Below are 12624 nucleotides of genomic sequence, written 5' to 3'. Positions count from 1 at the left end.
CCCCCCAGCACGCAGACAGCGAGGGTTCTCTGCCAGGGGACGGGGGCTCCGACACCCCCCTGGGCCCCGACTCCCCCCACGACCAATGCGAGGTCGAGGTCGCGCATCATAACAACTCGGACGACGAAGGCCGTCCAAACTCTCCGGAACACCTGAGCGCCAGCGACAACGAAGAAGAGGAGGAGGAGGGGACACGGACAGAGGGGACGGAGGGGACGGAGGAGGACACTCGCGGGGACACTGAGCCGGCAGACGGCAGTGACACCGAGGACATGATGTTGATGATGCAGGATGAACAGGTAGAGGAGGAGGACTTTGCCAGCTCCATGCTGGCTGCCATCTCCTGCTGGCACTACAGGGCCAGGGCTTTACTGTCCATGGGTGCATGGGACGACCTGGTGAGGCTTTCTGCCTTCCTTTTCTTCCTGCCTTGCTTCCTTCCCTCCTTCCTTCCTTGCTGTTTTCCCTTCTCAACGCGTCATGGCTTCCTCATCATCATCGTCAGCTGCATCATGGTCATGGCTTGGTCACCGACGGCCCCCCCCCACCCGTTCTGCGTCCGTTCATAACATACTAAAGTCATGGAAATAACCACGGCAACACGCACGCATGAAGCCTCTACATGCCACCATAACTCTGTCTGTCTGGCTGTCTGTCCTGCTGTCTGTCTGTTTGACTGTTTGTCTGTCTGTGTGTCCGTCTGACTAGGTATCTGGCTGTCTGTCTGTCTGTCTTTCTGTCTGTCTGTCTATAGTGCTTTTCCCACTCAAACTCAAATCGTGGTTTCCAGCATGCTTGTTCACCACACCAGCACTCCTTGTTTACAGTGGTTCTGTGGATGTTTCTGATCTGGTAGAGTGCCATGTGGAGAGTGGACACTCTTTGTAATATCCATCAGTGTTATGGATAATGTGTGGGAAAGGGACTGTCTGTCTGTCTGTCTGTCTGTCTGTCTGTGTATCTATCTCTATATATTAAAGACAGTTGACCTGGCAGATGGGTCATATTCTTCAAAGCTCTGATAACCTGAGGGTAAAAGCTAAAACGAAAAAAAAGGTAAATAGTGTGACAGAGCTGGTGTTTGTCCGACCGCGGTGACACAAACAGTCCATTGCTGGCGTGGTGTTTGTCCTCATGCGGACCACCCTGTGCAGGGCTCCCCTGGGCCCGGGAGGAGCTGTTCCCCTGCCAAACGGTGATCTAGCCCCCGTCAGAATGCTCTGAGCGGGAGCCCAGTAGAAGCATTTCAGGGCCTTCTTTATGAATTTCCTCAGCTGTCTTGAGATGGTTAAATTAACTTTAACTTTAAAACACTTCTGGGGTCATTTTATCATCGACTCAGGCTTTTGTGTTTCACCCTTGCCTGATTCAATATTTAGGTCTTTGATAATCATTTTTATCAGACTTTTCAACTTGAAACATTTTAACCATGTTAGACTAATTGAAAACACATATCCCTGCTTCTGGTGGCTGATGTTGTCCTTCTAATGCCTGAGGAGGCTGTGTTTAATTTTTTTTTTTTTAAGTAATTTAAAAAAGCATAGCCCCCCTCACGCATTAGAAGGACAATATCGGTCACCACAAGCAGGGACGTGTGTTTTCAATGAGTCTAACATGGTTGAATATCATATATCAAAAGGTTGAATCAAGCAACTTAAAAACTGTCTGGAGTGAAACACTAACGTTAAAATTACCCTATACATGTTTTAAAGTTGAATGTGTCTTTTAAGGCGCTGCCTAGCCTTCCTAGCCTTTCTACTAATGACGGCTTTACTGCTAATCCATTCATCTGACATCTGACTGCTGCTGTTCTGGTCTCACATCCTTATTGTTCAACACTCTGTGTCAGTGGTTGTCAAAACGTTTTTGTGTCAAGGACCCGCAGAATGTATTTGGCTGCGGACCATCTATCTGAAAGGCTTTTGTACTAGGGATCACCCCAGAAGAGAAGATTTATGTAAAAATCTAATATCTAAATGATAAGAAATTTTTCAAACATAAACAAATATCAAAAAAAATATATATTTTTTTTAAAGTGTTCAGAACCCAAGATATCATTATCTGAAGATTTGCAGCTCCATCCACTCTTTGTTTAACCTATAACTGAAAAAGGCTGTATCTCGCTTCCTAAGCACTTTTTCTTTGAAAAAACAAAAAAAAAATCTGGCAAAGTTCGCAATAATTTTTTTATTTTATTGGCACTGAGAGAGTTCAAACATCTTTCAAAAGAATTTCATGACTTAAAAAAATATAGAAGAAATTCCATGAAAAAAAAAAATGAAGTGGTGAAAATAGCAGATCGTTGTGAGCTTGTAGATCTGCTATTTTCACTAGTATGGGTCCAATCGAGACATCAAATCTCGAGCTAAAACGTTTTGGGAACCACTGATCTGTATTATACTGGCAGCCGTGGACTTTTCACCTGTGTATGGAGAGTGTGTGTGTGTGTGTGTGTGAGACACATGGGATTGTGCCAAGAATAACTCATTCATGGCCGTTTGTTAATACATTTATATTTGTCTTATAGACTATTTACAGTCAATGTTGTGCTTTAAAGTTGTACAATGCAGAATCACAAAGAACGATTTTTAGCAACCTCTGCTGGTCACTACCGTCACTGCATACAATTTCCATAGTCCTCGATTACCCAGAATTCCATTCGTTTTCACCGGAAGCCGGAAGCGTTTCAAAAAGCGATCTTTTAATTGTTTTATACTATCTACGGATCGTTCTCTTAGCCAGTGGAGCATTAGTTACCATGAGCTGTGCTTTCTTTTTCTGTTCTTTTTCGATCTTCCAATCCTACATTCTCTTAAAATCAGCGTGAGGTTCCTTTTTGTTATTAGCGCGATAGTTCCTGGCCAAACAGGAAACCGTTGCGGTAGTTCCTGCCCGACGTCATGACGTCGGCCAGGACGTCGGCCACGACGTCATGACGTTGGCCAGGAACGTCATTTTCCCGGGAAAGTCCCCCCAGTCCACGTTCAATAGAAAATATATAAATAAAAGGCTTCCGGGGGTGAAATTCATGGAGTGGGTGTTGTGAAACTTTTGCCACTCACAAAAGATATACAATTTAACTTTAGTTTTGTTGAAAACGTTACCTAGTATGCCTTTAACATTACAACTACCAAAGTCCTGGACTGTTTCCGATGACATTTGTACTGTGTGTACGTGTGCGTGTGCGTGTGCGTGTGTGTGTGTGTGTGTGTGTGTGTGTGTGTGTGTGTGTAGGCTGAAGAATTCAGCAGTAGTGACAGAGCAGATGGCACAGGGGACGAGCTCCAACACAACCAGGTAGGATGGATTCAGTGCACTCTCTCTCTCTCCACCAAATATCAACTGTTGCAATGAGATTTAAAAAATGTTGTGTGTGCAAATGTATTCTTTAGTCTTATTTAGTCTTCTTCTTATCTCTTATGGTGTTTTACTGCCTCTGTCTTATTGTATTTTTAGTGCAGTGTTATTTTATTTTATGAAGCACTTTGTGGCCTGTATTAGAAGGTTTCTATGTAAATAAAGGTTAGCATTATTAGATAGTTTATTATTATTATTACTACTGCTGTATTTGCTGGTCATAATTCACAACATGAACCCGGTTCGCGTCCCTATTCTGGGGAGAACATTCGCCAAAAATAGCAGATCTACAAGCTCACAATGCGCCGCGCTGCGACGCGTTGTGAGCTTGTAGATCGGCTGTTTTCGGCAAAGAGGTTTGGTGTAGAGCCGTGGTTTTCAACCTTTTTCATGCCAAGGACCCCTACATTGATACATATTTGGCCGCGGACCCCCATCCAAAAATGTTTTGTGCCAGGGACCCCCAGAAGCAAAGATTTGAGTTAAAAAAAATTGCTTTAAATTTTTTTTTCAAAAATAGCGGATCTATAAGGTCTGGTATAGCAGAGCTTGTAGATCTGCTATTTTTGAATAGCCAAAGCTAAGTGGTTAAAATGATTGTGACGCTACGTTGACTAATTTCGCTGGGGACCCCCTGGTACCACTTGTGGTCCCCTGGTTGAGAACCACTGGTGTAGAGGGAAAAAAGAGCAGACCAAGTACAGAGCCAAAGGTCAAGTTGACTAAGTGTTGAGTGGTCAAAGGTGTAATAAAACAATGGTGACGTCGAACCACTGCCGCTCTGTGTCCAGACCGCTGTAGAGAACCCCGCTGAGCCAACGGGGGGAATCGAACCAGCGGCCCTGCTTTCTGATCCAGACCGCACCCCCATCGCCCCCCCACCCACACTGTCCACATCCCCCCGCAGAACAGCGCCCCCAGCAGGTGAAGCTCACACATATCCTATCTCACTTTACCTCAAAAACACTTGTATTCATATTATCTTATCTTCACATTGAATTATTTTAAAATGTTATATCATAATAGACATCTACAGTAGGTGTTAATATTGAGTTAAAGTAATAGCACCATCTACTGGTGCATGGAAGTTACTGTGGGTATAAGACCATGTATAAAAATAAATAAACTAGAAAGAAAAAAAATCAGAGACATTTTAGTGCCTGCAGCTCGCTAAGTCTCTAAAAGACGATCTTGCGTTTGGGAGGAACGGGTCAATGCTTTATCAAGAAAATAAAATCTCTGCCCGTTTTGGGGCGCATTTTTTCGTAATCGTATTTTTTGATTAGTTCCTTAAAGGGATAGTTCACCCCCAAAATGACATTTTTTTTAATTGATTAGTCACCCCATGGAGACTTGAATTCATGGATATTTTTTAGTTTTTGTCTCATTCCTAAACCAATAATTTGATGACCGGCAGCGTTTCCGGTAGGAGACACAAACAGTCTCCTTTGTGTCTCCTACCGGAACTGTTGCCTACCGGTCCGCTGGTCATCAAATTTGTTTTGGGTGAACCACCCCTTTAACTGTTGCACCCATAATCGCGGTTTATGGTAAACAGCGATCAGCGAGGAGAAAAAAAACTCAGAGATAATGGAGGATTAGGGGAAGATTTAGAGCGACGGCGGGTGGGAACGAAAATCTCCGGATACGGATATTTCCGTTTCCGGGTGTGCTACAATGAAATGTGTCACTGCGAGAGAGGCGATTCTTACAAAAAATCTAAATCCTAACAGTTTTTTTTTTTAAATCAACAAAAAAAAAATTCAAGATTTTTCAAAAATAGCAGATCTACAAGCTCGTAGCGCGGCACTCAGTGCTGCGCTATGAGCTTGTATATCTGCTATTTTTTAATAGCCAAAGAAATCTAAAGTGACACAGATGCGTTCCAGGTCTGAAAGGGTTTTAATCGTATCTAATTCCCTGTCCCCCTCAGATAAGGTGTCTTCTCCCGGCACTCCAGAGTCAGACAGTAAGACGCTGAGCAGTGCAGAGTCGTCCGACGAGGACGAGAAGGAAACCTCCATCCTGCCCTCCTCTGTGTTGGACCAGGCCGGCGTCATCGCCCTGCACTTCTCCACCTCCACCAGGAGGGGCAGCGTTCCCGCCGATGACACCCGCTCCCTGGGCTGTCCCTCGCCACGCTTACCCAGCCGCACCGGTAGCAGTAGCACCCTGAGCCTGGCTGCAGAGCCCGCTGAAAGGTGGGACTCATTACATCTAATCACTGCACGTGCACTTGTTATATTGTATTAACCCATTAAAACCGGGAACTCATCTGTGTAACCACTTGAACCATTATTTTATACTTTGGCTTTTCAAAAATAGCAGATCTACAAGCTCATAGTGCCGCGCTATGAGCTTGTAGATCTGCAATTTTGTACTCAAATTCGTCCCCGCCGGCCGGCCGAATAGAATGATAATTGATCGGGAAACCTCGCAAATGTGTCGGATGGATTTTCCTTTTTGGCCCCAAATTAGGTCTTAAATGTACCTAAGTAACGCCATTAGTTAGGAAAAGGTAACTAGTAACCGAGTACTCTAATTGCAAAACTAACGCGTTAGGTTACTCGTTACCCAAAAAAAGTCTTCCGTTACACTAACAGCGTTAATTTTAACGCTGTTGCCCCCAACACTGGTCATGATCCAAGGAATGCAGGGGAATTATTATAATTTGATTGTTCAAAGTTCAAGAGTTATAGGCCAAAACATGAAGCGACCTGTTATAGCACCGCCATGAGGCCGATAAAAAAAAATGTGGGTGGCGGTTCTTCCTTAGCCTACCGGGAGTGTGCCTGCATATCAAACTGGAAGTCCTTGAACTTACAAATGTTGAGAATCAATGACCTAAGCCTGTGCATATCGCCTTTTGTCTTACGATACATACTTGTTATGTCATCCCAGGTCGCACCGTCTGAACAGCGCTTGTTCGGACGCCCAGGAGAACTTCGGGACCACCGACCTGACCCTGCTCTCTCCCCGAGAGGATAGCCTGTTTGACGGCGACCTCCGGGCGGGCGGGGGGGGAGCGCTCCGCAGGAGGCGGGACTCCACCCTGTCCAAGCAGGACCAGCTGCTCATCGGCAAGATCAAGTGCTACTACGAGACGGCGGAGAGCGAGGACCCCGTGTTCAGCCTGAGGCGCAGGGAGAGCCTGAGCTACATCCCCGCCGGCCTGGTCAGGAACTCCGTCACCAGGATCAACAGCATCCCCAAGGATCCCACTTCTGACACCGCCGCCGAAGCGTCCGACAAAACCGGCGCTACCGCCGAAGCGACAGACAAACACCAGCCTCCCGAAACAGCCTGGAGCGATGACTCTCCCTCCCTCGTCCCCGGGGCAGGCTCTTCATTGGCTGCGGACTCCTCCTTGTCGGCTCCAGGCTCTCGCGGTCGCCCGGCGCCCGGTGTGTCTCGGGACTCCGTCGGTCCGGACCGGCCTCAGCAGCACGTCCGGGAGGAGAGGTCCGTCGAAGACGAGGAGTTTAAACCTTCATGTGAGATGATCAAGATCTGGCGGGCCATGGAGCGGGACGTCTGCGGGACGCAGGGCGAGGTGGGCCATCGAGGAGGAGGAGGAGGAGGAGGAGGAGGAGGAAGGGAGAAGAGATCTCGGGAGCTTGCGAGGAACTCCAGAGTGTCCGGTCTGAGTCTGTCCAACCGAAACCAGACCCCCAAGAAGAACGGCGCCGAGAGAGACAGCGGCGCGGGAGAATCGGACCTCACCACCATCAAGGAGGAGTCGGCCGGCACTTCCCCTCTGAAGACCACCGGTCTGAGCCGCTCCGGGGGCCTCAAGGCCGTCCGGAGGTCCTGCGACGAGGAGGGTGGGCTCCTCAGGTAATCCTGTCACAGTCGTTACATCCCCATAGAGTACAGAAGTCCTGACGTCACTCGTTCATCCCCTGGTTCGTAAAGTAATTTCTCTATGGAGAATAACATTGGGTCATCTTAGAGTCGTCTCATATAAGAATTGTGGTCCAAAAATAAACAAACGGTCTCGGCGATATTGTCAGGGAGGAGGTTCTGTATCGTTTATGATAGTCAGTCACTTATATTTGATACAGTCTGTTTCTGGCGAAAATGTAACTAATTCGGCGAAAGTAACATTAGCGTTTTCTCACCGTCAGTTGATGCTTCACATCCATAAGAGTCAAACCGCCGGGGTCATTTGTTTATTTTTGGAACACAGTTCTTATTTGACGCGATATTAAACACGTCTATGGGAATTCAGAACAGGGGTGGAAAACCGCGAACCAGGTAGGATGTGTAAATTACATCAGACTTCGGTGCTCTATTGGCTCTATGCACAGCAGCCGTATTGGAAAGAAATTGGGCCTCTTACTTTACTTCCTTTCCTCAGGTGTTACCAATGATACTGATTAAGGCTCTGTTCCATTCTGGTCAAACAGAGTCAGGGTGTTGATATTGTGCATGTTGGCTCACTGGAAACACTCTGCTACACTAGTGGGTCTCAAAGTGTGGTCCAGGGACCCTCATGGTTCCTTGAGAGGGTTCCAAATGGACCCTTACGGGTGTGTAACTCTGAGAGTGTACAAATGGAACCAAATAGACCTGCATGGGTTCCATTTGGTTCCATTTGTACACTCTCAGAGTTATGGGTTATGGGGGTCTTTGGAATCAAAACGTTTGAGAACCACTGTGCTACACTAAATGGAACAGAGCCTTGATTATTAGTATTATTGGCATAGAGCCTATTACTTGAGATATATATATATTTTTTGCATAATAGTCCATTGATCTGTATTAATTAATCTGTTGAAAAATCTTCATACATTTTCAAACAGATTAATAAATAGTGTAAATAGCCGATCGACACGCTCACAACAAATAAATATCCAACAGGTTAAGGTTTATGGAAGATGCTTCTGAACATCATTGTACACTTTAAGCCATAGAACATCTTTTGCTAGTTTGACCATTTCTGATACTCTTTGAAGGGATGGTAAGTGATTTTATTTGGTTAAGTGTTAAATAGCTCTATAGTAATGATTACAATCACAATAGGCCTATAGAGCTATTTAACACTGTTATTGAACAAACACTCTATAAAAATGATTACTATCACAATATAGTGCTTTAACTTTTTTACAAAAAAACGTTTTGTTTTAACCAAATAATATCACATACCTACCCTACCTTTACTCTTATAAAAATGACCGAAATCAGTCAAGGCGACTGACAACTTTAACCCCGTGCTACCCCCCAGGGCTCGGCTGCCCAGGGTGCAGCAGCTGAGGGCTGAAGCAGAGGGAGAGAGGAGCAGGGATCCAGAACCTCTGGACGACGAAGAAGACAAGACCAAGAGCAAGGTGATGAACCTGGCCCGCCAGTACAGCCAGAAGATCAAGTCCAGCAAGCCAGTGGTCCAACACAGGAGCCAGCACAAGAAGCTGCCCTGTGTCCTGGAGGAAACCGACTCGTCAGGTAGGCCAGTGGTACTCAATCTTTCCAGCCCACCCCCCAAAAAAAAATAAGAAATAATCGTATTTGAACTGGGGACCCCCCCAAAGATACCCTCCCTGGCTAATAATTCAAATATGCCTTAATACATTATAATCTATAACTAAAATAAAAACAGTTCATCTTTTACTCAAGAGGGGCAATGCCCGTCGCAAGTTCATGATGTCATTTGTCCATGTGTGATCTAGCCCAGGGGTCTTCAACCTTTTCAGGCCAGGGACCCCCAAACTGATGGGGAGATGGAGCAGGGACCCCCTACCTCGTAGGGTAGGGGGGGGCTACACATATATTGTATATTTATGTATACAATTGTGTTTTATATTGCCTGCTCCTATACGCACCTGCCCCAGTATGTGTGCAAAATAAATAAATCTCTACAAAATATGTATAAACATACCATGTTATTGTGCATTGTGCCTCCATTTATCTGTTTGCTATGGATTCATGTTATTTTTAAAGACAATTTGACATTTTGGGAAAAAAAATGAAAAAAAAAGTTTTTCTTTTTTTCAAACAAAGATATTGTTTAATCAAACAACAATTTCGCGGACCCCCTGCAGTAACTCCGCGGACCCCCTAGGGGTCGCGGACCCCCTGCTGAAGACCTCTGATCTAGCCCTATGGAATTTAAGGAATGCATGTGCAAAAAAACATATTTAAAATATTGATTTGATGCTCATGTTTCCCCCAAAAATCGATATCATTTTATACCTGGGGGTGGGGGGGAATGATGATTCTGTGTGTCTCGTGTTTTATTGTAGTTAGAATGAAAGCCATGCCCTTCCTTCTACGTTCAATAACTTGCCGTGGCCATTTAAATGTCACGACATGTCATTTATCCATCTAATGTATCCGACGTCATGGCAGTTTGAAGTGAATTTCATTCGTTATATTAGCAGTGAATCATTTCATACGTCGCTGCACAACGCTGTCGTGGAAAAAATTGTGAAAAAAGCTGATCTAGAGCTAGTTATTTTCACATATGTTTTTCTTTCACAGCTATTTTTCTTTTCACCTATAATGTCATACCCAAAATAGGGATTGATTATTAACCCTTTAAGACCTGGAACTGTGTCATTTTTTGATTTGAGCTAAAAAGCATCATTTTATACTTTGACTATTCAAAAATAGCAGATCTACAAGCTCATAGCGCGGCACCGAGTGCCGCGCTACGAGCTTGTAGATCTGCTATTTTTGAAAAATCGTGAACATGTGTGCAAATCTTTGAATATATATATATATTTTTAAAGCGAACATTTTTAACTCAAATCTTTGCTTCTGGGGGGGTCCCTGGAACAAAATATTTTGATGGGGGTCCACGGCCAAATACATGTAATTTTGGGGGTCTTTGACATGAAAAAGATTGAGCACCACTGATATAGAAACATACGTTTTTTCAGAAAACTGTTGGGAATTAGGAGACATGTAAGAATCGGCTTCAGGACTCAATGGGTTAATGAATTATTTTGTCAAATTACCCATTGTCGATTATTTCATCAGGACGCGTTGCGAGCTTGGAGATCGGCTATGAAACGTGTTTTGGAAGCTATTTTTGAACTTGACATATCTTCTGTTTTTTTTTTTTTTTTTTCCAGGTAAACCCACGCTAAGCTTACCTCTCACCCCTTCCCATGAAACCCCGTCGCTGAGACTCAGACTCACAGGGCGGGTGGTCCGCCCTCCTCCCAGCCCGGCTCCTCCCACTTCTGACACCACCACGACCGCCGGTCCCAGGCTCCTCCTCCCTCTGGTCTCCCCGGTGGTCCAGAAGAACCCAGGAGCCAGGAGTCCTACCGAGGGCTTCCCCTGGCCCCACGTACGAGAGCTCCGCTCCAAATACGTCCCTGACCCCGACCTCGCCCGGTTGCCCACGCCGCCGGTGGTCCGGAGCCAGTCGGTACCGGAGAGGTTGTTCGACGGCGGCGCCCGGCGGCGCTCCAGTTGCTCCTCCAACCTCTTCCAAGGTTAGCATAGTTTTTAACTAGTGGTGGAAGAAGTACTCGGATATTTTTACCTAAAGGTTTAATGACATTCACTTTTACACCACATTCAAAGTCTTTGTCCTGGTCCTTCAAAAGTGTACAAAAAGTTTTAAGTGAAAATTCCACTCCAGTGATCCATGGCAGGTGTTTTTCTCTCACATTTCTAAAGCCTTTTCAACTGCAATGAAAAAAGAAATCTTTGCCTGCGGGTGTCGCTGGTGAGGGATTTTGCCTGTCAATCATCGCCTCTGCTCCGCCCCCCCCCCAAAGGAAAGGATAGGGGAGGGGAGGGGCGAGGAGGAGAGTGGGCGGGATTAATCGACTGTGACCTCACTGTCGAAGGGCCATGCTCAGATTACTTTTCAGCCTAATTATTCAGAAAACCCCAGACCACAGAAAATCCACTGAATGTTCTAAGTTCAGGTTTTTTGGGTGTAATTGAGGTCATAAAACCCCAAATAAAACATTGAAAAAAAAAAAGTGAAAATGAATGTCATGATACCTTTAAGTAAAAGTAGCAATACCACAATATAAAAAATACTCTGTGACGAGTTAAAGGCCCGTGTTCGAAATGTCACTTGAGTGAGAGTACAAAAGTATTGGCGTCAAAATATATACTTAAAGTTCCAAAAGTGAAAGTACTAAAATGTTTGAAAATAGCAGATCTACAAGCTCACAACGCGTCGCGTTTTTTCAAATAGCCAAGCTCACAATGAGCTTGTAGATCTGCTATTTTCAAATAGCCTAGGTCTAAAATGGGGCTAAAGTGTTTAATGTATGTTTTATAATAATATACAGTGGTAGCCAGTTGGTTTCTTCACCATTTTCAAACCAGTACCCGTGGGTACCTTTTTCGGCCACACCCCCCAGATTCTCAGACACGCCCCCTAGATGTATTGTATCTTATTTCAACATGTAGTGTGTGGCTGTACATTATGGGGGGGTCCTTGACATGAAAGTGTTTGAGAAGCAAAACCGATCCATAGTAACACGGACCTCTTCCTGTCTCGTGTGGAGAAGCCTCCTCAGACAGTGCGTCCCAGCAGTACCACCTCAGCCGGGAAGAGAGGAGGTCCGCCAGGCTTCACAGGACCAGCTCCCTGGACCACCGGCTGAGCCGGGCCCACGCCAGTGACCCGGAGAAGAAGCACACGGTCAGTTTGGTGGCTTTGACTTTTTGCCTCTCCTTGACATAAACATTTAAATGACCAATTTAAATCCCTATTTTATAATACAGGCGTTTTTGACAAATTTGTTTTGAATTTTTTGAAAGAAAATCAGAAAAATAAATTTTCAAGATTTTTCAAAAATAGCAGATCTACAAGTTCATAGCGCGGCACTCGGTGCCGCGCTATGAGCTTGTATATCTGCTATTTTTGAATAGCCAAAGAAATCTAAAGTGACACAGATGCGTTCCGGGTCTTAATGGGTAAGGTAGGGTAAGTGATTTTCTTTGGTCAAAATAAGTGTTAAATAGTTCTATATTGTGATGGTACTCATTGCTAGTGAGTGTTTGTTCAGTAACAGGAGTCTCCATGTCTCTCCACCTCTTTATTAAACAGAAAATGCATTTTCAGGTCAGGATACCAATTTTATCCAATCAGGATAGAGAACTCAGTCAGGATACAGATTAAACAAGTGAAATTGGAAGTGATGGCACAAAGAAATGAGCAGATTTTTTTTTAACTGGAATAAAGATTAAGCTGATGAATGGGTTCTCTCTCCTGATTGGCTGAAAATGTATTTTCTGTTTATTAAAGAGCTGGAGAGACATGGAGACTCCTGTTACTGAACAAACACTCTA

The 12624-nt window shown here is 44.8% G+C and overlaps 2 protein-coding genes across 2 annotated transcripts in view; one reads left to right on the top strand and one right to left on the bottom strand.

Annotated features, from left to right (window-relative positions):
* Window positions 1-12624, bottom strand: part of cdc42bpb (CDC42 binding protein kinase beta (DMPK-like)) — a 419833-nt gene that overhangs the window by 51081 nt on the left and 356128 nt on the right. The gene's annotated exons all lie outside the window — the stretch shown is intronic.
* Window positions 1-12624, top strand: part of LOC308103024 (pleckstrin homology domain-containing family G member 3-like) — a 79468-nt gene that overhangs the window by 62319 nt on the left and 4525 nt on the right. Inside the window, exons 17-24 of the mRNA XM_080452876.1 lie at window positions 9-299; window positions 3235-3297; window positions 4149-4281; window positions 5291-5558; window positions 6259-7194; window positions 8585-8802; window positions 10434-10802; window positions 11841-11974. Coding sequence (XP_080309002.1) covers window positions 9-299; window positions 3235-3297; window positions 4149-4281; window positions 5291-5558; window positions 6259-7194; window positions 8585-8802; window positions 10434-10802; window positions 11841-11974 — 2412 coding nt within the window. The remainder of the gene's footprint in view (window positions 1-8; window positions 300-3234; window positions 3298-4148; window positions 4282-5290; window positions 5559-6258; window positions 7195-8584; window positions 8803-10433; window positions 10803-11840; window positions 11975-12624) is intronic.

This window comes from Gymnoscopelus braueri (assembly GCF_963280865.1).
Source record: "Gymnoscopelus braueri genome assembly, chromosome: 16".
NCBI lineage: Eukaryota > Metazoa > Chordata > Actinopteri > Myctophiformes > Myctophidae > Gymnoscopelus > Gymnoscopelus braueri.
Note: the sequence above shows the minus strand (reverse complement) of the source record. Positions and strands in the feature narration are given on the sequence as shown.